Genomic DNA, 26,162 nt, shown 5'->3' on the forward strand with positions numbered 1-26,162 from the left:
GAAAAATTAAAAATTTGCAATACTAAATGGACAATAACAATTACTCCTGACTAAAGGAGATCGGGATAGTGTCTTCAGCCTTCCAATTATTGAGTCCGTCACCAATCGTTGGGAAAATCCAGCTATCCAGGTCGCAATCACTGTCAGCATCTTCTACAGCATTGATTTGATCTTTGACCATCTTTTCAGAGCTAAATCCCAGACCAGATTTATCAGACTTGTAGGGTATGTTGATCAGTTGACCCCAGCCGGTACGGCCGCCATCTTCAACCACAGCTTGAGCGTCCTTCAGGGAAACCATGGCAGGAGAAGCTCGAATAACCTCGGGCACAAGGGGAGTTGGCTTAAGGACAGGACGGGGCGGAGGAACCACTTCAAATGACTGAGACGGAGTCTCGAAGAATTCACCATCCATCTCAATGTATCTGAAGGTATGCACACTACTGACAATATACTCCTCTTCCCCACACACAGTGACAATCTTACCCTCTATTGGATATCTCAGCTTTTGATGGAGAGACGAAGCTACAGCACCTGCCTCATGAATCCAAGGGCGTCCCAGTAAGCAGGAGTAGGCAGGACGAATGTTCATTACATAAAAGGTAGTATTGAAGACTTGAGGTCCTATCTTGATAGGAAGGACTACTTCGCCATGGACAACACTCTTCGCACCATCGTAAGCACGTACCACAATGTCACTAGGTTTCAGTTCAATGCTTTTACAACCCAGCTTATCCAGCACAGCTGTCGGCAGCACATTCAGGGAAGAGCCATTATCGATCAACACATGAGACAAAGTGATTCCCCTACACTCAATGGAGATATGCAGGGCTTTATTGTGATTCTTTCCTGCTGGTGTCAGATCAGCGTCGGAAAAGCCTAAGCCGTTGTCAACAGTCAGGTTGGCAACATAATTTTCAAATTGATCGACAGATGTCTCCTGAGGTACATGAGCGGTTTTCAAGACTTTTATCAAGGCATGGGCATGAGATTCAGAAGATAACAGCAAGGATAACATCGAGATCTTAGACGGCGTATGCCCCAACTGTTCTACCACATCAAAATCACTCTTGCGAATGATTTTCAGCACTTCTTCCATTTCTTGTTTGGCAACATCTTCGGGAGTAACTTCGACCGGTGTCTCTGACTGAGAAGGATTGACTGGTTCCTTTCCTCGAGTTTCAAGGACAGGAGGTGAGATTTCTGGAGAGAAGATCCTTCCGCTTCGAGTAATTTTACTAGTCCCAACAATGCCCCTAGTATTAGCAGCATTATCCACTTGCTTCACGCCATAGACGTAAGCATCACCGCCATAATTCCACGGAATAGCTTTGCTTGAGGAATACGGGATCGGGCCGGGTGCAGTGACGATTAGGGGAGCAACCCTGGGCTTAGCAGTAATCTTCACAGGTACTCTGGGAGCAGTAATCTTCACTGGAACTTTGGACCTTGCAATCACAGATACTTCTTCAATAGGGTTTTCCGCCTTAGGGGCCCTTTCAAAGAGAATTGTACGATCGTCCATCAGCTGTTGAATACCATTCTTCAATTTCAAACAGTCCTCGGGCCAGAGTATGCAGAGATTGCAATCTTCAGTACAACCTGGAAATAAACCAGCTTGCAATAAATTCCTCTTTATGATCGGGAGAGGAGATGTTAAGTCCGCTACAGTAGTGATGAGAGAATCGCCATCGAGAGCATTAACAGCCTTGTCATGATTAGGCATAGGAGCAGTGATGACATTAGGAGTCTCCGGAGGGCTCGAACTCAATTTCCCCAGCGTCGACCATATCCTGAATTTTATTCTTTAACAGCCAGCAATCGTTTGTATCGTGCCCGGGGCTATCGGAGTGATATGCACACCTGGCATTGGGATTATAACGAGGGGCGAAGCAGTGTTGACATTTGCAGGAGGACCTCTGAGAGTGATTAAGTTCGCCTTTAGCATACTTTGCAGTGCTTGTGCTAAAGTCATATTAAGCTTGGTAAACTGCCTTCTTGGTCTGTCTTGTCTTTGCTGGAAGTTTTGAGCTGGCGGGGCTGCGATTGTCACTGCTCCCACGGCATGGTCACCATTTTTCTTATTATGATTCTTTTGACCGTACACAGCATTTGACTCATTCTTCCCATGATAGGACTTTTTACTGCTTGTAGAAGTAGCTGCCTGTAACTTTCCACTTCGAATGCCGCTCTCTACCCGTTCACCTGTCAATATAAGTTCAGTGAAACCGGATGAAGAACTCCCCAGTAGGTGGCTGTAGAATGGGCCAGTCAGGGTACCCATGAACAGGTCTACTAATTCTCGGTCAGTCATAGGGGGTTTGACCCTGCCGGCCAAATCTCTCCATTTCTGAGCATATTCTTTGAAGCTTTCTTTAGATCCCATAGCCATATTCTGCAACTGTAACCGTGTAGGCGCTAGCTCAGAATTATACTGGTACTGCTTATAGAAAGCTGTTGCTAAATCAGTCCAGGTGCGGATGTCAGAGCTCTCGAGCTGATAATACCATTCCAACTGAGTGCCAGACAGACTTTCTTGGAAGAAGTGGATCCACAGTTTCTTATCAGTGGTATGCGGCTGAATCTTTCTCACATAAGCCCTTAAATGCATCTGAGGGCAGGATGCACCATCGTACTTAGTGAAAGTGGGGATTTTGAATTTGCGAGGAATGGTCACATCGGAGACCAGACCCAAACTTTCGAAATCCAGACCAGGCGCCTTCTGACCCTCCATAGCTAGCATACGTTCTTCCAACAACTTGTACTTATCATCTCTCGGAGAGTACTGTTCATTTTCATACTTCTCATCATCATCCTCAGGGTTGGAGAAATCAGCATCCTCTTCCTCTGAATCATTCTCCGCCTCATCCTCTGGACCGTTCGGGATTCCAAACTTGATTCCCGTAGCCTGTCTTTTACGCCTTCTTCCTGGGTTAATGAAACTCACAGCCTTCTTGTCTTTCTTCTTTTCGACCAAAAGAGCCTTCAGTTCCTCCTGCCCCTTGGATAGGCTTAGCATCATCTCCTTGAACTGAGCATTTTGAGTCTGGAGATCTTTGACAGTTTGTTCGAGATCCATTTTTCTGTTTAAGAGGCAGACCGTGAGAATATGGTCCTTTGGAACACCTGTCATGCAATGTTATGTTATGCTATGCAATGTATGAAATGTTTTCAAGGACTTTTGGAATTTAACTTTGCGTAAGCCAACAAAAAGGAAACCCTTTTTTTTTTTTTTTTTACAAAACAGAGCAAAGTTAAATCCCTAAGTCCTCGAAATGGTTAGTACAATGCCATGATGTTATGATGTTATGATGTTATGATGTTAAGTAAACAACAAGCACAAACAAGTCACACAACCATCATTCCTAGGTTTTAAGCTTGCATGAGTGCCATAGGTAAGTACCCTCCCCACTGAAGTTTGGTTGGTTCAACCTGTCCTAGAATAGTAACCGGGTTCTAAAAGGATCTCCAATCATTGACTTTCCTTTAAGTCCACTTCAGTGCAACGCCAAGTGGTTGACCGAAGCTTCCCTAAAGTCCAATCTCAAGGAGTGTAGTATCGAGTCTCAACCAAGCCCCAGTCGGAACCGAAGTCAGTTAGCTCACTACTTTCTAATGGCCAGGATGAGTCAATTAGGGTTCTAGAGGTCTGGTTAATGCTTTGATGACACCACGCGAAAGCCAAATTTTTCCTCAAGTAACATGAGGAACATCAGGACCACCAAAGTGTCACATTAACCGTAGCCATCATTTTAACCATTCCAGTATACGCCGGATAGTCGCGATGATCTATTGCTACTTACCTAAGGTACACTAGATCCGGGTGTAGGATCTTTCACTCAAGCATAGGATACCCAAGCAATCCCTTAAAAGTAAATCAAACAATTCAAATAAGTGATCTTGTTCTTTAAGGTAACCTCTCTTTTTAAGTGTCCCCAGCAGAGTCGCCAGTTCTGTCATACGGTGAACTGACTTGGGATATTTTGCTCTTTATCGCAATGTCGCGGATAGCAAGAGTCGCCACCGACTTTTCTTTTATCCAATAAGGAAAGGTGGAAAAGAACAGGAAAGACCTCAATAGATTTTGGGTTCGGGAGGTACATTATACAAAGGGAAGGTGTTAGCACCCTTTGTATCCATGGTTATCCATGGGCTCTTAATTGCTGGATCACTTATATTTTTGTCTGAAAAGTGTTCGTGAATTGTTTAAAAAATGTTTCGAAAAGAGAGTTTAACTTTGTAATGATTCTCGTATGAATGTATACAAAGTGTTTATCTCGTTTGATTTTGAAAACGGTTTAGAAAAATGTAACTTGGTAATGATTCTAGCATGAATGTATACCAAGTGGTGATTTTCTAGGATTTGCAAAGTGTGAGGGGTGGAAAATGTTTTAGGTTATGATCCAGTAATTGAGAGTTATACCTTCCTGAGGTCGTTATGAACGTTTCCTATCCTTATGAGGGTAAAACTATCCTTACTATTGAGAAGTAAGTAATTTTACCCTTTGGATGTTTAAGGGTCACCGTAGGGTCATCGATAGGTCATTGAAGGCAACAGTTGTAAGGATACCTTAGCATTCGAAGGGACGATCATCATTTAACCGTAGGCTACACCGAAGGGTCATCGAGGGACAAAATCGTATTTTCGAAGGCAACATCCGAGGGACTATGATTTATTTTATGATGATTTAATCGAAGGGCCATTGCTAAGTGTATCCCCATATTCGCGGGACATGACCATTATACTGTAATACCGTAGGGCAAAAGAGAGGTCCAAGATCACATATTTAAAGGCCACATTTTAAAGTTAATTAGGTGATTATGATGAATCTCCACATTAAAATTAATACATTAAAATTAATACATTAAAATTAACACATTAAAATTAATCAAGTAATTTAGGGCGAATCTCCACAAGGGTATCCCACAAATAAAGTGGAAGACCTAGACAGCAATCCTTTCCTGGGACAGGTGAACCTTTACAAAATTCAGCAAACGGATTAGAGTACCAAATCAGGGTGCAATCAAGAGTTGCACCAAAGCAGTAATAGTATCAGGTAAACAAAGCCTGGTTATAATAAAACAAGTCGGATGGGTAAAGGTCAAAACAGAGCGAAACAGCGGCCTCCATTACAACAATTCAAGGTATCCAGGCATACTTAAGTCCACATGCAAAACCTCAAATATATTTATGAATTCAATTATGATATCACATGTGCATTAGGAAAAAGCGGTGATAGTAACGCAAACCTGTTGGCAATTGAATTGCAACCTCGAATTGGCCGATCGGATCGAATTGAGCGGAAGTGACCTTGCTGCCGTAGGCTTTTCCTTCCGGGTTTCCTTTAGGGTTACTCGGAATAAGTTAAACAGTAGTCCTGAACACTCCGCCACAAGCCGGCAGGATTTGTCCTTGGATTCGTCAAATAAACAACAAATTAAAGCGAAGAAAATAAACTAGATCCTAACGTAAGGTTGGATCCGGTAAAAAGGTACACAATAGTTTCCTTTGTAGAAACTATTGTGTGAATAGAACTAATTAAATGCCGAAAAAGAAATAGGAAATTGCAAGGAAAATAGTGTAGAACTCGTAGGAAAAACAATGCCTAAGCTGCTGGAAAAGAAAATATGCAAAAGTGAAAACGGCAAAGGAAAAATGTGGAAAAAGCCCCCCCCCCCCTTCTAGGTTTTCTTCGTGGCTATTTATATTGGTACCATTAAGTAACTACTTGCTGCCAAGAGCTCTTCAACGTGGCTAATTTCATGGCGTGGATATAGGGCCCAACACTCCTCAACGTCTCTTCAAGTCTCTGAGGCGTTACTTGCGCCCAAAAAGTAGGGTAGTGGTGTGACGCTCGTCACACCATGTGTGACGTCCGTCACAAGGCTGCTTTGCGTGACGCTCGTCACGCCCTCCGTGACGTCCGTCACAAGCACAGCATTTGTGGTTTGCGCTTTGGGCTGGGCTTTGCTATTTGGTTCGTTTTCTCTCCTTTTTGCACCTCTTTTCCTCCATTTTTACTTGTGCTTCCAAATAAACCACTTTCATGTTATCACTAGGCGAGCGTGTAGCGAATAGGTCAGTTTGGGTCATTCGCGAGCTGGGCCTTCGTTCCCTTAAGATCAGTGTCATGAAAATGAGTCGGAATGCCTTGAAAAATGTCTTGAAATATAAATGGGCAAATTTTGGGGTATGACATCACGGATAATTGGTTGAATCTAAACAACAAAGTAATGGATGAGTTATGCGAGAGTTTCAAAATTGAACACCATAACTCGTCACCCTACCGGACAATGATGAACAAAACAATAGAGGTAACTAACAGAATATTAAGAAGATTATCCAGAAGATGGTGAAAACCTATAAAGATTGGCATGGGATGCTCCCATTCGCACTACATGACTATAAAAATTCAGTTCGCACTTCAGTAGGAGCCACTTCTTTTTCTCTGGTATATGGTACCGAAGTCGTACTCTCTATCGAAGTCGAGATCCCCTCTTTAAGAGTCCTTATGGAGACTAAAATAGACGAACCAAAATGGATACAAACAAGGTTAAATTAATTAAACCTCATATAAGAGAAGCGCATGGTTGCGGTATGTCACGGGCAACTATATAAGCGAAGGCTCAAGAAAGCATTCGACAAGAAAGTTCGTCCTCAAAATTTTGAAGAAGGTGATCTAGTGATCAGAATAATTGTACTCATCCATAAAGATCCCCACGAAAAATGGACCCTGAATTACGAAGGGTCATACATCGTGAAGAAGGCCTTCTCTGACAGAGCCTTAATTCTCACAACCATGGATGGAGAGGAGTTGCCTCGATCTATAAACTCCTACCCAGTCAAGAAGTATTATGCCTATAAAAAGAGGATAAAAGCCCGTTAAGTCGAAAAACCTAAAGGGCGACTTAGGCAAAAAGTAGGGCGTCCTGATGGATTGAAGACTTGAAAGAGCAATCCTGGAAAAAATTAGGGACTTGTATAAAAAAAATAAAACCCGGTAACTCGAAAACTCAAAAGGGCGGCTTAGGCAAAAGAGGGTATACCGTCTTGGTGGACTATAACTTGAAAAGAGCAGTCCAGGAAACAATTAGGGATATTCAAAAGGCATATGATTGCAACACTTGGGCTATACTACAACATGAACTCATATGGGAGCAATCAATCCAATCATTATCGTCAGAAGCAAAGTATTATGACATCAAAGACATAGGGATAGTAGCATGTGTTAGGATCAATAGAAACATAAATAAATCTGTTTTCATTGTCATTTTCATTTTTTACTTTAACAGTTTTCAATAATCTCCTCTTACAGGAATTATTTACTTATGTACTATCGCCCGTTTACGGGACAATTTCAATAAATAAAGCTTTTGTTTCTTCAAATCTTACTTCTGTTAATTCTTTCTGCTTTATTACACAATGTCGATTATTTTTGGATAATACATTGAAACATGGGTATTATAAAAAGCTTTCAAAAATGTATTTTGCTTTGATCTCGAAGTATCGAAGGGATCGTAGTCTTTCAGTATTATATCTCGAGCAAAGCATAAGGTCCATAAATCAATAATCACAACTTAACCAACACAAAAATCTCTTCCATTCAAATCATTTGACATAGTCCCAAACAACAAGAGTACCATAGCTTGGTCCATGGACATATCAAGATCTCAAGGGGTCAGAGAGTTGGAATATCTCTAAAACACCATATCTCACAAAACATTTCATACGCACATCATAAAAGAGGTGTTAGCCCAAATACTACATCATCCATAAAACATACATCAACTCAAAATATGCATACACATGAACATGCATACATAATACATGGCATAGGATTTGTGACCATTCTTAGAGGTTTAATCCCCAACTATACCAATACATTTCCCAAAGAAGGAACACTTATTGGCCTTCCCCAATAAGTAACACTCCCGTAAGCACCTTTTCACCAAAGGACTTCCCTAGCAAGTTTGTTCACAGTGAGTCTTCAAAGGAATTTCTCTAGTAGTAGGTCATCCTAAAGGATCGTTATCAGCTAGTGAGCAGGTCTTCACCTCTCACATCCTTAGCTTATTAACCTATCTCACGCATGGGATACATTCCATCAAATACACCAGGATTTTATCAAAGAATTATATCAAGGGATTTAATCAAGGGATTTTATCAAAGGGGTTCTATCAAGGGGTTTCATCAGGGATTTATCAAAGGGTTTCACTGGGATTTTTTATCAAAGGGATGCTACCAAGGTTTCATCAAACAACGACCGAAGGATCATCAGAGTCCTACCCGATTCCTGTAATATGATCAAGGAAATTGTACGCAGATTTTGCCCAAACGGGTTGAATTTAGTTAACAAGGTATCCTCGGGGTTCCACCATAGGCTGATTTGGATACCAACAGAGCCAAAGATTGTTCAGTCCTTACTCATTCCCAGGATTTGCTAACTCCGCAGTCAAAATAAGGGGTCCTCTTTATATTTATTCATCTCCTCTCCGAGAAGATAAAGACTCATCGTCATCATCATCTCAGTTGGAAGCTGATAAAATAGGGACAATTGTCGTACCCCAAATTTTGACCATATTTCATATGCTTTCTAGTGCCACTTTATTTCGAATAAATAAAATGACATAATTGGTAGAATAACATGTTTAAGGAGTTACAAAGGGGGGGAGGTCATGAGTTTGAATCTCATCTTTCTCACTTTTAGTGTTTTTTTCTCTTTTATTTATTTCTAAATTTTTGCATTATTTTTAAAAGCACAAAAATAACATTTTTTTATCATTTTATTATTAATTTTTGTATTTTTTATTAATACATTTTTTAAAATATTATTTTTTCATTAAAATCATGGTTTTATGCATAAAATAGTCAAAAAAATCATAAAAATAAAAAAAATCAAAATCTTTCTTCTTATTATTATTAAGTTTAGTTTCATTGTTATCTAAAATAATTTTTTATTCACAAAGTCATGGATCCATCTAGATTCATTCACTCGAACTCTAAAAAATTGGTAGAATCAGGTTAAATAAAAAAAATTCTAAACAATTCAATTTTATTTAATTTTTTAACCTAATTTTATCTATAAATAGTATATATGTTTACACTTTTCATTCATCTACAATTTACATATTCTTACCCTAAAGTTGTTGCTCTTCACATCGAAGAACAACAACAAATAAACCTTAGACTCCAACATCAAGCTGATTAGGAAATACCAAAAGAAAAGGGAAGAACGCGAGGAATAGGAGGGAGGAAGCAGCAACTTACGTGGGTAGACACTCCAGATTGTTATCTTCAAATTATTGATTATTGATTATATATATTTACTCTTGAATTCTTGTTTCGATTGCGAATTAGGGTTGGAATCAATTTTTTTTGTTTTATTCTTAAATAATAGTGTATTTGTGTATATAATTAATTTGGTGTTGTATATATTTAATTTTATTTTATTTTGTGTATGATTAACTTTAATTAAGCTTTTATATAATAAAGTTCAATTATCATCATAAAATAAAATAATCTAACTTTACAAAATTCTATTCCCCATAAATATTTATTTATACAATTTTCACAATTTTCTTTTATACCTAATTAACCTATTATCTTGCCAAAATTCATAAACATAATTCTAATAACCTAAAATAAAATCTCACGAAGTCTAATAAAACAAACCTGTATTTTTTTTTATTTCACCGTTTACAAACTTTGTTACGATTCAACATAAACTACATTTATTACATTCTAATTTTCTATCACAAATAAACCTCGAAAAATCTAACATTAAACCGCTAGTAAATCATTAATGTAATTACCAACTGATATAATTCAACTAATTGACAACATTAACACCAACAATTAGAAAAGTAATAGTCTCACACTAACACAATTCCAAACACATCTTAAAAAAAAGTCAAATGGTTAACATTGAACCTTCCATATTTTTTAAGTAAAAAAACTCAATATATAATACACTCCTTGCCTATTTTAGTTTCTTTTTTTATTAAAATTAGTTAATTAATATTTCTTCTTCTTGATTTATAATACTTTCATTACTTTATAAACAATTATATTGGTTATAGATATTGCATTATTAGATCATTTAATAATTTAGAATAAAATTAAAATAATTAGGTTAATTAATATTTGTACAATAATTATTAATTAGGGTTATAACTTAAAGTTAATTAAATTAATTTAGGATTTTATATAATAATGAGATTAATACAAAAATAATTAGATAATTATTTAAATAATATTTAATTAGGGATTTAAATTGGGATTATAGTTATTTATAATCAAGCATAATTGGATTAATAATTAGTTATAACAATTAGTATTTCCTCTTAATAAAAAGAGTTTAATTGAAATACACTAACAGTGTAAAAGGATTTTACACCATCAGTTAATCATAGACGTCGGATATTAAAAGAAGTTTGACTTTTATTTTAAAAATCTATAAAGTAATACAAACGGATGATGGTGATGAATCGATGGTGTAAAACTTTTTACACTGACAGTGTATAGTAATTAATCTCTAATAAAAATGATATCAATGAACAAAACAAAATAAAATAAATGAGGGGATATAATTAATTAAGGAATTAAGACTAACCTTTGAGATAATTTTGGGGATAATTGTGTGATAAAATTCTAGAAAAATTTCTAGGATTGTAGGGATAAAAGTTTGGGATAAGAGATATAATATTTGAGTTTATATAGTTAACCTTTTAATATTTTATTAAAAGAAATACATATAATATTATTATTAATTTATTTTCTTAAATAGTATAATCATTATATCTTTGCAAATAATCAAGGGATAAAATCAATTTAGCACACCTCAAATCATAATTTCAATGTCCTTGTATATTGAGGCATTTTTTTTAAAAATCAAATATTTTTCCGCCCCTGATGCGTGAGAACTTTTCAAGGGATAAGAACAACAAACAAACCAATATTTTTTACAAGAACTACGATACTCTGATCCTTCATCTAACATGAGGATACGTAGGCATAAAGTCATAACATTATAGCGAGTACAATTATAAAAAAACCTTTTAGGTTCTTTTGTAATTTCAGTCTTTTTCTCTTAAATAATAAAATGTATTTTTTGTAAATAAATAAATAATTAGCAATTAATGATCAATAAAGCAAACACCCTTTAGAATACAATAACCCTAGATTTAGAGGAGGATTCCATTTAGTACAATGAAGGTGAGAGGTGCCTAGTATCTTCCTCTCACTTAATTGACTCCTGGATCTAGTCTCTCACCCTTAATCATTAAGTTTTATCATCATTTCCTTGTTCCTTAGGAACAAATAAAGGATGATGGCGACTCTGTAATTTTTCCAACCGCGACAATGAGATCAAATTATCTTCCAGAAATTGACAGCTTCCAGAAGCACTTTTCCTCTCAAGTATATCTCAAGCGTAATCAGCATTACAATAACCCACTTGCTTGTAATATTTAGATTTTCTATAGTACAAGCCAAGGTTAATTGTGCCTTTCAGATACTTGGAGATCCTCTTAACATCTGTTAAGTTGGACTCTCTCGGATCTTATTAGAAGTGAGCACACAAACAAACACTAAACAAAATACCAGGTCTATAAGCAGACAAGTATAGGAGAGAGCCATATACCTATGTATACCTTATGTTCTACCTTAGCACTTACCTTATCCTTTTCAAGGATACATGTAGGATGCATAGGAGTCTTAGACATCTTGCATTCTGACATGTCAAACTTCTTCAGAAGTTCCTTGGTGTACTTGCTCTAATGAATGTATGTTCCTTCTGGACTTTGATTAATTTGAATCCCCATAAAGAACTTGAGTTCTCCCATCAGACTCATCTCAAACTCTGCCTACAATGACTTAGCAAATTCCTTGCATAAAGTAGCATTAGCAAAACCAAATATGATATCATCAACATAAATTTGAACAACGAGGATATCATTTTTGAATAACTTACATAAAAGAGTTGTATCAACCTTCTCTCTGGTGAAATCATTTTCTAACAGAAAATTTCTTAGTCTTTCATACCATGCTCTATGAGTTTTTTTTTCAGACCATACAATGATTTCTTAAGTTTGAAAATGAAATTTGAATTTTTAGGATTTTTAAAACCATGGGATTGGTGTACATACACTTCTTCAGTAATGTAACCATTCTAAAATGCACTCTTAACATCCATCTGGTATAAAATGATGTTATGATTAACAACAAAGGAAATCAAGATACAAATATACTTTAACCTAGCAACTGGTGGAAAGGTTTCTATATAGTCAATCCCTTATTACTAACTATAACTGTGTGCTACCAGTTGAGCCTTGTTTCTTACTACCTCTCCTTGTTCATTCAACTTGTTTCTGAAGACCCGCTTAGTTCCAATAATGAGAGTTCCTTTGGGTCTTAGCACCAGATCACATATGTCATTTATGGATAATTGATTGAGTTTCTCTTGCATACCCATAATCCATTATGTGTCCAGAAGTGCTTCATCAATTGATGTAGGCTCTATCAGAGACACCAAGCCTAAAAAAGTCTCTTCAGAAGGTTTGAAAGATATTTGGTTCTAACAGGTTCAAACTTGTCTCCCAAAATCAATTCTTTAGAATGTGAAGATCTCTGTTTGTGCCTTCTCAGAGGAGTCTGAGCTTAAACAACTTCTAGTTGATGAGCTTTAGAGTCTTTGTCTTTAGCTTCTTTGGCTTCTGAAGTCTTTCCTTCAGAACTTGACATGGATTGATTCTTCAGATATGCAAATTTCTCAACTAACTTTGACTTTTTAGAGTCAAGCTTATCATTGAATCTGACATGGATTGATTCTTCAACAATCTGTGTCTCAGTGTTATATACTTTATAACCTTTTAAGAGTTTAGAGTATCCTAACATGATGCACTTCTATGCCTTAGAATCAAACTTGCTCAGATTCTCTTTAGTGTTTAGCATAAAACAAGAACATCAAAAATGATGAAAATAAGAAATGTTGGGCTTCATGTTCTTTTACAATTCATAAGTAGTCTTACCCAAAATAGGTATTATAGAGATCATATTTTGAATATAACATGATGTGTTGAATGCCTCTGCCCAAAAGTGCTTAGCCACATTAGTCTCGTTGATCATGGTTCTAGCCATCTCTTGCAGAGTCCTATTGTTACTCTTTACAACTTATTTTGTTGTGGAGTTCTAGGGCATGAGAAATTCCATTAGCATCAAAGAGTTTTTCAAAATCTTTATTTTTTTTAATTCTGCACCATGATCACTTCTGACTTTTATAATTCTGAGATCCTTCTCATTTTGCACTTGAGAGAAAAAGGTAGAAAACATAAAATGTGACTCATCCTTGTGTCTAAGAAATTTCACCCATGTCCATCTGTTTTAATCATCAACAATGACTAGTCCATACTTCTTACCATTACCGGAAGCAGTTTTCACTAGTCCAAAAAAGTCAATGTTCAGAAGTTCCAATGGTCTGGAGGTTGAAACAACATTTTTAGCCTTGAAAGAAGTTTTAGAAAACTTTCCTTTCTGACATGCATCACAATAAGCATCTGAAGCAACCTTCAGATTTGGCAGGCCTTTGACTAAATTAACCTTGTTAAGCTGAGAAATCCTCATCATGCTAACATGGCCCAATCGTCTATGTCATGTCCATTGCTCTTCATTAGTAGACATAATACATTTCACATTCTGATTTTTCAAATCAGAAAGTCTAATCTTATAAACGTTGTTCTTCTTATTTCCATTGAAAAGAACTGAGTCATCCTTCTGACTAACAGCTTTGCAGGACTTTTGGTTGAAAATAGTGTCATAACCATTGTCACTTAATTGGCTTATGGACAAAATATTATGCATTAGTCCTTCAATTAAAAGAACATTAGTAATGGAAGGGAGATTACCATTACCTATTGTTCTGGAGCCAATAATTTTCCCTTTCCTATCACCTCTGAAACCAACGACGCCTCCAGGCTTAAGTTCCAGGCTTTGAAACATATGCCTTATTCTCGTCATGTGTCACAAGAATCCAGAGTCTAGGTACTATGATTGGTGTCTTAACTCCGCTGCTAAGGATATCTACAACATATATTATCTAATCTTGTCCTAATATCATCTTGTTTCCCATAAGGAAATAAATGTGACTGAGGAGTATTGGGCTTTTCATCTTTTTCAAAATCAAATTCGTCATCAGTATCATAGCCAATACCCTTTGTACCATTTCTGCTAACACCATAATCATGGAAGCCATTAAGCTTATATTCAGGCTTCTAGAAATAAATTTCTGGAAAGACTTATCATATTTCTTTATGATATCACCAGAACTTGTAGAGGCTTTAGAAAGGATTTTTTCTCAGGTTTGAGACTCTTTCTTTGAAGCACAAAGTTGTTTTTCAAAATAATTTTTTCTTCACTCAAACTTGAAAACTCTTTCTGAAGCTTACAATAAACTTCTAATTCAGATACATGAATCTTCTTCAGATCCTTGTATTTGTCTAGAAGATTCTGATATTTTTCCAGAACTTCTGAAAAACTAGATTCAAGCTCAGAACGAGAAAGTTCAGATAATATCTCTTCAGAATCTGACTATGATTCTGATTCTGCTTGAATCGTTTCTGCAGGAGCTTCTATGCAAGCCATCGGTGCCACATTAGCCTCCTCTTCCTCAGAGTCATCTTTTAAGGACTCTGAATCGTCCCATGTAGCCATTAAAACCTTCTTATTTCCTCTGAAGTTATTTCTAGGCCTTTCTTTAACTTGGGACATTCATTATTGAAGTGGTCAGTCTCCCTGCACTCAAAACACTTAAGTTCTTTGCCAACTCCAGCCTTCTTAGATCCAAGAATGAACTCAGAATGATCGCCTGTCCTTCTTTATCCTCTGATTTTTCTTTGCCTTTTCTTCTAGAGTTGATTAACGCGTCTAGAAAGAAGAGACAATTCATCTTCTTCTGATTCCTCTTCAGAATCTTCATCAGTTTTTACTTGAAGAGCTTTTGTTTTCTCAGATCTTCCTGAAGACTTCATAGTAACATACTTTCTCTTTCTCTTTGGCTCATCCTCCTCGTGCTCAATCTCATTACTTCTTAAAGAACTAACAAATTCTTCAAGAGAAGTGTTGTTGAACTCCTTTAATAACTTCAGAATAATTATCATTGGTCTCCAACACTTAGGTAGACTCCTGAAGATCTTCTTAACATGATCAACAATAGAATACCCTTTGTCTATAACCTTAAGTCCTACAACAAAAGTTTGAAACCTTGAGAAAATGTTCTCAACAGTTTTCTCGTCTTCCATTTTGAACGCTTCATATTTTTGAATCAAGACAAGAGCCTTGGTTTCTTTAACTTGTGTGTTCCCTTCATGCGTCATCCTCAGAGAATAAAATATAGATTTAGTAGTATCTCTGTTGGTGATCTTTTCATACTCATTGTATGAAATAACATTTAGCAAGTTGGTTCTTGCTTTGTGATAATTCTTACAGTCTTTCTTCTATTGATCAGTCATCATTCTTCTTTCAACTTTATTGTCACTTGCATCTACTAAGTGTATGTATCCATCAACTACCATATCCCATAGATCAACATCGTGACCTAGAAAGAAGCTTTATATTTTATCCTTTCAATAGTCAAATCTATCTCCATAAAAACATGAGGTTTAGCATTGTAATTATCTTTATCATTTGTTTGAGTAACTGGTGGTAGAGGGACAACCATTATGTTTCACACTGGATCTTTATCTGACATTGTTAAGTGTTTGATAAGCTTATCAAGACCAAAACCGAAGCTCTGATGCCAATTGAAGGTGAAAAGAAACACAAAAAATGGAGGTTTGGATTGGGTTTCTAAAATTAAAAGCTTTTCAACCAAGCAATAACACGAACAAGAAAGATAACAAAGTTATTTTTATATTGGTTCGTTGTTAACGAAGCTACCTCCAGTCTACCCTAGCAAGGCGATTTTTCTTTCTCAAGGACTTAATCCACTATAGCGGAAACTAATTATAGACACCATAAAGACAAATCGTCTTTGTCTTCTTGAGTCTATTTGACTAAAACCTATTCACTCAAGGAAACCACTCAAATAACTTTGAGATTTACAAGTGCGTGTTTACAAAGAATGCTTCTAAGAAAGAAAATTAATACAAGATTAATACAAATGATATCTCACACAACAACGAGAAAAAACTCTTGTGTGTTTACAAAGAATATACACATAAAATATTTACTTCAGCAAGAGTGTGTGTATGTTCAATAATCTGAGCGTTAGCAAGCATTAGCAATTTCTTCCAATCTTCCAAGTCTCCTTTATATAGGCGGTTAAAAGATTCGTTGAAGGGTAGAATTGGAGTAGCAAATTGCAGTTATCTCCTTCCATAACAGTTTTCATATATGAGGCAAAATAGTACAATGGTAATGTCCTTAGCCCACAAAATCAGGGTAGTGGCGGAAAGGGCGATCTCGACTATGTACTATTTTCCTAACGCAAAACCTATTTACGTGACACAAAACCTTTTGATCTTATATTGTGATCTTCATGGGCTTTTGATAAAATAATGTTGAAGCATGCTTAGAAGGATCAAGAGACTAGTTGTGAGAATCTTCAGGATCTAGGTCTTTAAAGTATTGACACAGTTCCTCAAAACATGGTCTTCAGAGTCTTCAGATCTTGTTCTTCAGAGTATTCAGAACTTGAGCGTAGAATCTTGAAGGCTTAACAATCCTTCAGAGACTCCTCAATCAAAGTCACAGTCAGAAGCTTGAGCATAAACATTCTTCAGAATCGCTGTCTAAGAGCTTTCTAGAACTTGACAACATCTTGTAAAGCACTTGTATCTCTTCAGAGTTAGAGTGTGATGATTCTAGAGTCTGTTGACATCACACATCAAATCTTCAGAGTCATAACCTGTTTAGAAAAAGCTACACACTAGATAAAAATTATTAGTGCACAAAATTATTATCTAACAAATAATGCATTGCTATCATCAAAACTAAAGGTCAGATGCAGAACCAAATCTTGTTCTTACAAGTGTTGTTTCATCAAGAGTCATAACCTTATGAAATAACACCAGTTTGACCTATAAATTGAGCATTCTGGATTCAAAAAAGCACATTAGAAAAGCTTATCTTCTTTACACAAAATTTTGGATTTCATCTTCCCTACATTCGAGTTTTCATCGGTCTTGTACAAACTCGAGCATAGGCTGAATTATCATGGGTATTCCTGCATAGAAACTCTAAGACAATTTGAGAGTGCATGAAATACTATAAGGAAAATGATCTGTTCACGATTCTAGCCTCGATACATTCGATTTAAATTTATTTTATAACATGGAATATATGGAGAACAATATCCTAACACATTTATTTGTGAATCATATATGTTTTGGTATGTTGTATTGTGGATGTGTTTGGATTTTAAATTTTAAACATTGTGAGATTAGCATTTTTCAGAAATTCATAAGACGTGGGAAAATCATTAAAAATGTGATGAGAAATCCCCATAAATCAAATGACCTTTAAGCCAACAAAAAAGCGTGACAATATCTTGAAAGTTTATCTTTGAATAAATTTATATACTTAAGTTTTTGACTTAAATAGTCTTTTGATCCGTGTAAGTTGATGTGTTTTTTATTTTCGTCCATGTATATTTTTTTTGGAAGTAATCTCTAAATATTAAAATCATTTTGATTTTAATCCCTACATTTAAAATCTATAAGAAACTTGCGCATTTTAACTTTATGGACTAAAACCAAATAAAATTCAACATTTAAGGATTTTATCCGAAAAAATAAATAATACAGAGACAAAACTAAAAACACGTCAAGTTACATGGATCAAAGACTATTTAAGTCTAAGTCTTTTATACGTGTAAACATGCGCGGTTTGTTTCGAATTTTAATAAATAACAATTTTTACATGATATTTTAAAAATTATTTTTAAACCCATTTAAGAATAATATAAGTCCTTTAGAATTTATTTGTTTTAAAAATCAGGTTAGAGATTAGTTAGTTATCAGAAAGAATAAGATTAGTTAGTTACTTCATAGCAATTAATTTATTTAGAATTTAATTGTTTTAAAAGAATAAGAATTATTCAATAGCTAATATAATCGTCGTTAAATATTTCAATATAATAAAATCAAAAAAAATTTAAATTTTTTTTTTATGAGATGTTATTCAAAATAATTTTTTATTTTAAATATATTTTAAAAAAATTGCCATCCAAAAAAATCTTAACAACAAGATATCTTCCTTAAAATAATACTTTTTTTAGAAACCTTTTTTAAAAAAAGTTTTTCATTCGAATCTTTATTAAAAAAAGTTCTCTATTGAAATATGATAATATGAATAAAATATAATGATAACATTTTTACTTATGATGTGAATCCACACGATGGACTCATCCATTTGGATGGATCTTCATATTCACTTTTCTTCGTTATAGGAGTATGCAAGTATGTTGGTTAATAATTTGTGGTCGATGCTGTATTTCACTAATTTGAATTATGTATCTTTTAAGGTTATAAATTATAAAAGATGTTTTATTTCTATTTTTTTTGTCTAAAAATAAATATATGTTTTAACTAAAAACTTAGAATCGGGTGGTAAACAGCCCCTTCTAAAGAATAAAGATTTGAGGAATATTAAGTTCGATTTTTGACAATAACAATGCGAAAATTTTACCCTATACCCCTACAATTGTACCCATACCCCTACATTAAATTTTTTTTGACCAAAATACCCTCATATAAATAGGGTATATTTTGCCTTTCAAATTTTTTTTACCATTTTCGTTGAAGACTTCCGGAGAAGACAAATATTTGGCGTTTTTGCATTGTATACCGGAACACTTAAGAGTAAGTCTTCCGGTTTGGATAATTGTATACCGGAACACTTCTCTAAAGAGTTCCGGTTTGTTGTCTTTAAGGAACACTGAACCGGAAGTCTTTTAGAAAGTCTTCCGGTTTGTATACTTGTATACCGGAACACTTTCTTCAAGACTTCCGGTTTGGATGATGTATACCGGAACTCTTTAAGAAAGTGTTCCGGAAGGCTTTTTGTTTTTTTTTGCTAACCGGAACTCTTCTTTGAAGTGTTCCGGTACGTAATTTTTTTTTTTTTTTAATTTTAATTATTTTTTTTAACATTATTTTTGCAGTGGTTCGAAGAAGAGGTGCAGATGGCCGGATTCTAGTCCGCACGTTAGACCGGGGTGCATCTTCATCTGCAGTTGTAGCTGAGCCGACTGGATATCCAGGAGGGCCGTACGATACGTCTCTTTCGGTGAAGTACGGGCATCATGTTGCTCGACATATATGGTTCGGTGAGGTAAGTAAACGGGCTATATTTGAAAATGAATAATAGTTGAATATTTTATAATTTGTTTTCTAATATGTGTTTTGATTGTTTTTAGGAAAGAGGACCAAAGAAAGAGTTGAAGGTTGCCGGACATGGACTGAAGTTGACTTCTAGGGTTCCATTGGCTCTTCCACCACAGATGGAGAGTAGGGTATCTAGATCCGGTTTAGCTTCACTGCAGAGAACGAGTCTGAACAAGATAGACACAAATCTTGTCTCTGCATTTGTGGAAAGATGGCATCTAGAGACATCTTCATTTCACATGCCGTTTGGTGAAATGAGCATTACTTTAGATGATGTCGCATGTCTACTTCACTTGCCCATTAGGGGTATCTTTTGGAGTCCTCAGGATGTGACTGAAGAGCTAGCTGTTGAACTTGCTGTTGACTACCTAGGAGTGTCACAGGGTCAGGCACAGTCACATGTTCGGAGCTGCAGGGGGTCGTATTACAAGTTGGAGTGGTTATATGATATATTCGTACATCATAGGGCTGCTTCCAGCTGGGCATATGCGACTAGAGCATATCTATTGATGTTGGTGGGTTCCACCATATTTGCTGATAAGACCTTTACACTTGTAGAGGCACGATACCTCCTCCTGTTTAGGGACTTGGATGGATGTTCAAGATATAGTTGGGGAGCAGTTGCACTAGTTACCCTCTACCGATATCTTGGAGATGCGTCCATGTACAGTTGCAAACAGCTCGGTGGATATCCTACTCTCCTACAGGTATATAATTTAATTTTGTTAATTAAGTGTTGGATTCATTTTATAAAATATTGTAACTTAATTTGTTTTATTTATTATGTTTTTATTTTGTAACAGTGTTGGATTCACGAGTATTTTCCAACTGTTGGAAAAAGAGGGGAGAATTGGAATCCTGCTGGAAACTGTGGTCTTCCCCGAGCGATGAGATGGTCGTATAGACAGGGAGTCCTGAAGGTCCATGATTTACGACCTATTTTGGACGAGCTGACACCTACCGACGTCATCTGGCGACCATTTGAGGATCATAGAGCATGGCGTGTATTTGATGAGATATGTCTTTACAGGGGCTGTTTGAAGTGGGGTGAAACAGTTGTTCCATACTTGCCTGATAGATGTTTACGTCAGTTCGGGTATAGGCAGTATGTTCCATCCCCACCTCTGGATTGTATGATGGCGACAGATATTGATGTTGATTGGATCAGTTACCATCAGAGTGTTGTCGCTGTGATCGGTTCATCTACCGTGGCCACCACTCCATCTGAGGTAGAAGACGGTTATCTGGAGTGGTATTATCGTGTTTCCCATCCACGGTTGGTCCCTCCCCATCGTGACGCTCCTAGAGACGTACCCGTTCCTGTATATGACGCCGGGCCATCTGATCCTGATTGGGCTCGTGTATCTACATTGATTCGTCGCTATCTGAGACAGGTTAATGCTGAAGAGGAAGATCCACAGTTTTCTGATTTATTTGAAGCTTTGCATATTTCTCGTTCACATTGATTATATGTATTAAGCTTTGAATATAATAGACATAATAATATAGATTTCATGTTTTGATTACATATTTATGTTTTGATTACATAATCATGCTAATACAGGTGTAAGTAATTGCCAATGTTGCATACGTCCTGCAAATCCTAGCATCCAAGTAGTTGCTATATGAGAACGAAATTTCTTCCAATCTAATGTGACCGGTGGCAATGGAAACCCCTCTTTCATGTTAACCTGATAAAGTAAAATAATTAAAAGATTAAGTCATATAACATAAAATATTAACTGAAATAATTAAAATATTTAGACATATAAATACGTACCTGAACCCAATGATTCTGGTTAACAAAACCAATGCAATAAATAGAGACATTTGGTGAATGTGAACTTGTCATCGGAAAGAAAGTGATGCACGGATTGCCTAAACAGACAAGTACAACATTATAACGATTCGCTATCAAGTAACTCATATCTGGTAGACTCATCCATTTCTCAGATGGCTGTGAACCAAACGATTATATCATCAAAGATTCTCTCACAGCTGACAACCGATTAGAAAATAACTTGTCATACAAAGTTGACATATCCTTGTCTATTAATTCCAACCCCAACTCTCTGCGAACCATTGGCCAACCATCCTCACCATATCCATGCAATGATGCAATGACTCTAAATCCACAATTACCATCTGATTCAACATTAACTACATCTTCAATGTATGACCTAATATGATTAGGAAATTGAACAATGAATTGTGGTTGCTTCTTTGATAATTTGATCTTCTTCGAAGTCTGTGATGGTTGAGATTGCCTTTGTGAAGATTGAGATGCCTTATCAACATACTCATGATACGAAGGGTCCCTATAAACATCATAATCTGCTGGTTTTTTCCCTTTCTTCTTCACTCCTCCTTTGGTTTTTATTTTCTCAGGTGGTGGACACAATGTTGTCATTGTTGGGTATGCTAGTTCACATACCCTACTCCTTAATGCCCTTTTCCCAATAACATCTAATGACCTAAATCGTCTCCACAACTCATCCATTGCAGCCGTCATATCCACCACTGATCCATCATCTTCACCTATCTCTAACTCAACTTCCATAGTTAGTTTCCTCCAATGAACATGAACAACATCAATGGGTATCGGTATACCACCTACTCTGTATATTCCTAACTCACAAGCACAAGGTAACCCATAAGATGTTCTAAGAGTACAACCACATATTTGCCTGTTAGTTCCAACATAATCAACTCTCAATAACTCTTCAGCAATACGTCTCAAAGCAGCTCGAGATACGGAACCACGCAAATAACCATAAAAGGGACTTACGTGCGCGTGCTCAACTTCGTAAAAACTCTTTTGAAATGAAGCTCTAATGTTTCCCACTTGTAACCTCAAGTTGTTATTCATGGCTTCCCAATATTTGACCATGTCACCTATACTGTTTCCTAACATCTGCTTTAACTTCCAATGAGCAGATTCAACCCTAAAAATATCAGATATAAAAAATACCATTAGATATTGAAAATAACACATAAAAAAACATAAAAATAATATCATATATAAAAATAACACATACAAAATTATAAGACGTACCGATTAGTCGTTGTGTTACCCAAATGTAGGACTCGATTAATCCATGCTCCAACAAATTTATGCCTATGTGGAGTCAACCGTGTGTCTTTCACATAATTAATAAATCCACTATAATCAACACATGCTTGCTCAAGTTGATGCAACCGCTGACCATACTCAACCTCATCACTAGCCCAGACAACTTTCATCCATAATGTGTCTATCGTCTTTTGCAGGTCATTCACCACATGTTGTTTGCATTTGGCACCAACGTTTTTGTTAATGTGAAATCTACATAGCAAATTAATCGAGTTGGGAAACACAACTTCAATTGCTTTCATCAAAGCAAGATCTCTATCTGTCAAAATCACTTGTGGACACATGTCTTTCTTCACAAACAACTCTTTTAATTTCTCCAATACCCAGCAAAAATTCTCTGTTTGCTCAGACTCCATATACGCAAATCCAACAGCAAAAGTCAACTCAGTCGATGTCATGCCAACAATTTCAAACAAAGGTTGTCTATATTTGTTTGTCTTGTAGGTGCTATCCATAACTAACACAATCGGAAATATATTCAACAACTTAACTGAATCAGGATGTGCCCAAAATATCTCTCTCACCACTTCCGAGTCATCCTGTTTTCTACTCCAATACACATATCCTGCATCCTCAATAAGCTTAAACAAATGTTGTATCTCACTCCTTAGACCTCTTATCTCTTTTTCTATCACACTCTTATGCTTGTATACTTGCGTAATCCGAGTGACATTCTCAGGAAACTTGTCTTGCAAGGAAAGCAAAATGTTTCTAGGTGCTACATGTCTCTTTACCAAATCAGCGACATGTTGCTTCTCATCTGTGGTCAACCTACCAATAAACGAATGACCTTCTAATCTATCAGGTAAACCATGATTATGTAACCCACATTTTACATCAATCTTCCAACCAGATCCATCTTTCGCCGGAGTCGACCTGATTTTAAATGGACATCCACATTTCTTGGACGCACTTTGGGTACCACTATCGCTAATCTTGTGTTTCCCACCTTTATCACAACCAAATATTATTTTGTTACTTCTCCCTCTCTTCCCCGTTTCAGTATCTGAACGACTGATAATAACAATTACTTTATTGTCGATTCCAACCTTTTTAATCCATCTGATAACCTCTTCTCGTGTACCAAATCTTTCCGTCGTCATAAACGCATCAGTAGTATCTACACATATTTTGGGAAGATTTTCCATTTCTGTAAAAAAAAAAAAAATTTTAAAAAAAAACGTACCGGAAGACTCTAGGAAAGACTTCCGGAACACACATAATGCATACCGGAACACTTCTCCAAAGAGTTCCGGTATGCAAATTTTTTTGAATTTTTTTTTTATCTGAACCGGAACTCTTTCCTTAAGTGTTCCGGTTTGCTTTTTTTTGTGTCCGGAAGTCTTTCCTAAAGTCTTCCGGTTTGGAAAAATACATACCGAAAGTCTTTTTGCAAGAGTTCCGGTGCGAGGGGTGTGAAAGTGTAATTTTTGCAATTTTCAACTGAATGGTAAAAATGAAATGGTAAATTGGTTAAAACCAATTAAGGGTAAAATGAGAATTTTTAAATTTTTGTAGGGGTATGGGGTTAATTGTAGGGGTACAAGGTAAAATTTTCTAACAATGCTTGGTCAGGCCAAACACTGAATTACTAGGCCCATTTCCCAGTTTCTTGTAATCAGAGAATGAAAATTAAATTAAATAAATAAATATTTATTTATAATACCAATACAACATTTATTATTTTTTTCACTACTATCTTTATTTATTAATTTTAACTATATTTAACGAATTTTTTACAAAAATAATCCATTTTTTCAAGGAAATTCCCAAAATACCCCTGATTTCAAAAAATTCCCAAACTACCCCACTTTTAGGAGGAGGCGCCAATTCAATTGGCGACTCCTCTTAAAAATTGAATGGAGGCGCCAATTGGATTGGCTAGGGCATGTGTCATAGCCAATCCAATTGGCGTCCATGTGTATTACTTGAGAGGTGACGCCAATTGGTTTGGCACCTCAGTGTAAAATGCAATTTTTTTTGTTATAAATAGATGTGTTGTGTGAGTCATTGTTCCACATCTCAATTAATCATTTGGCAATCATGTTTGATGTTCGTCCCCGATACGGAAATGTGATTTATGCGAGAGACAAACCTTAGATGTTGATGTTGTTCTGGAACATCACTACGTTCGATCAACTAAAGAGGGAGTTGGTTCGTTGGTTAGATGGAAAAATACCAGAAGGGGAAAAATTAGAAGTATTGAGAGATTCAACAGTATCTTTGGTTGGGTGCGAATGAAGACTGATAAGGATGCTAGGGAAATGATGTTCCGTCGAGATGACATCAATTTGATTGTTGTAATCAGTTAGAAATATTTATGTTCTCAGTTAGCTTATTTTGTACTGATGTTTGTTGTGAACCTCGTTGTAACAAAAACTTAATGATATATAATGATTGAAGGTTACAGAAATACAATGTTACAAAAAGCTTAAGACCCAGATGATGCTCCTCGATTGGGACAGTTGTTCTTGTTGTGTCATGGTTGACGATAGATACTACATAATCTTATCGTTTTATCTGTGGAATCCATTTCTATCCTGATACGTGTGCGGTTTGGCCTTCCTTTTTTCTTTCTACGCATCTCGTTGTTGTGTCAAACTATATCACAAAAACATCAAACAACCATATCTCCACCAAACACCCCAACAACCTTTCCAACTTTTCCTCGACGCATCATTCACACCCATGTCTCCCTTCAACTGTCTCGGTCGCCCACCAATAAGTCAACCACAACCCAACTACTCTGGCATGGGTCATGAACTCAGTTACGGCGGTACACTCACGATGCATACTGAAGACTATGCCGAATTGCCTGACTACCTAAACAGGCAATCTCTTGTAGTTGGTAGTGACGCTCTTGGCCCCTCAAATGCTCAAACACCAGTAGTGAATCATCAACGCGGGTTAGGGCCACGGGTTAGGGTAGCTAGGGGATGTGGGACCAGAGGTCGGTTAGGTGATCTCGGTCATCACCATTAGGCTTTTTTGTGTAAATGGAAAATTTTATTAATATCAATTGGTCCTATTTCAAATTTATGTATCACGTAGACCATTTAGCAAAAAAAATGCATTTTACACTGAGGTGTCAATCCAATTGGCGCCTCCTCTCAAGTAATACACATGGGCGCCAATTGGATTGGCTAGGGCACCTGGCTACCCTAGCCAATCCAATTGGCGTCTCCATTAAATTTTTAAGAGGAGTCGCCAATTGAATTGGCGCCTCCTCCTAAAAGTGGGGTAGTTTGAGATTTTTTTTGAAACCCGGGGTATTTTGGGAATTTCCTTGAAAATATGGGTTATTTTGGTAAAAAGATCATATTTAACTAATCCACCGACTATAACTAATAAGAACTTTTAGTGAATGATACTAATTATGTCATTAAAATTAATACATCTAATCATTTTTTTAAGAACCACACATAACTCAAATAAGATACTTTTTATGAGACATATGAAGTACTTAGATTAGTTTAAGCACATATTATGAAAAGTTTGTCCAACAAATTTGGCAATATGTATAACAATTTTGTAGTATTATATTTGTAAAAGATCTGACGAGGGTGAGAGCTCTGCAACCCCAAAGAAGGGCGACGGCCATATGTCGCCTCCAAGGAGGTATGAGAAAACGTGGCAAGGAGACGTTCCT

At 36.3% G+C, this 26,162-nt stretch overlaps 1 protein-coding gene and 1 long non-coding RNA gene across 2 annotated transcripts; one reads left to right on the plus strand and one right to left on the minus strand.

Annotated features, from left to right (window-relative positions):
* The first annotated feature begins 20,008 nt into the window (after positions 1-20,008).
* On the plus strand, positions 20,009-20,895 carry LOC127098429 (protein MAINTENANCE OF MERISTEMS). Its single transcript, XM_051037021.1, has 2 exons — positions 20,009-20,087; positions 20,184-20,895. Exons 1-2 carry the CDS (start codon positions 20,043-20,045, stop codon positions 20,844-20,846), a joined length of 708 nt encoding a protein of 235 aa, XP_050892978.1. The 5' UTR covers positions 20,009-20,042; the 3' UTR covers positions 20,847-20,895.
* Positions 20,830-21,299, minus strand: LOC127098430 (uncharacterized). Its single transcript, XR_007793360.1, has 2 exons — positions 21,161-21,299; positions 20,830-21,071 (listed from the first exon to the last, which is right to left on the minus strand). It is a non-coding gene; the product is annotated as an uncharacterized LOC127098430 (long non-coding RNA).
* Between the last annotated feature and the right edge of the window lie 4,863 nt (positions 21,300-26,162).

This window comes from Lathyrus oleraceus, chromosome 6 (genome assembly GCF_024323335.1).
Source record: "Lathyrus oleraceus cultivar Zhongwan6 chromosome 6, CAAS_Psat_ZW6_1.0, whole genome shotgun sequence".
NCBI lineage: Eukaryota > Viridiplantae > Streptophyta > Magnoliopsida > Fabales > Fabaceae > Lathyrus > Lathyrus oleraceus.

What these genes read in the sequence shown, in the direction of transcription:
- LOC127098429 (XM_051037021.1), top strand. Translation starts at nt 20,043, where the DNA reads ATGTACAGTTGCAAACAGCTCGGTGGATATCCTACTCTCCTACAG. An exon ending in GATATCCTACTCTCCTACAG is followed by an intron (nt 20,088 to 20,183) that starts GTATATAATTTA and finishes ATTTTGTAACAG; the next exon opens with TGTTGGATTCACGAGTATTT.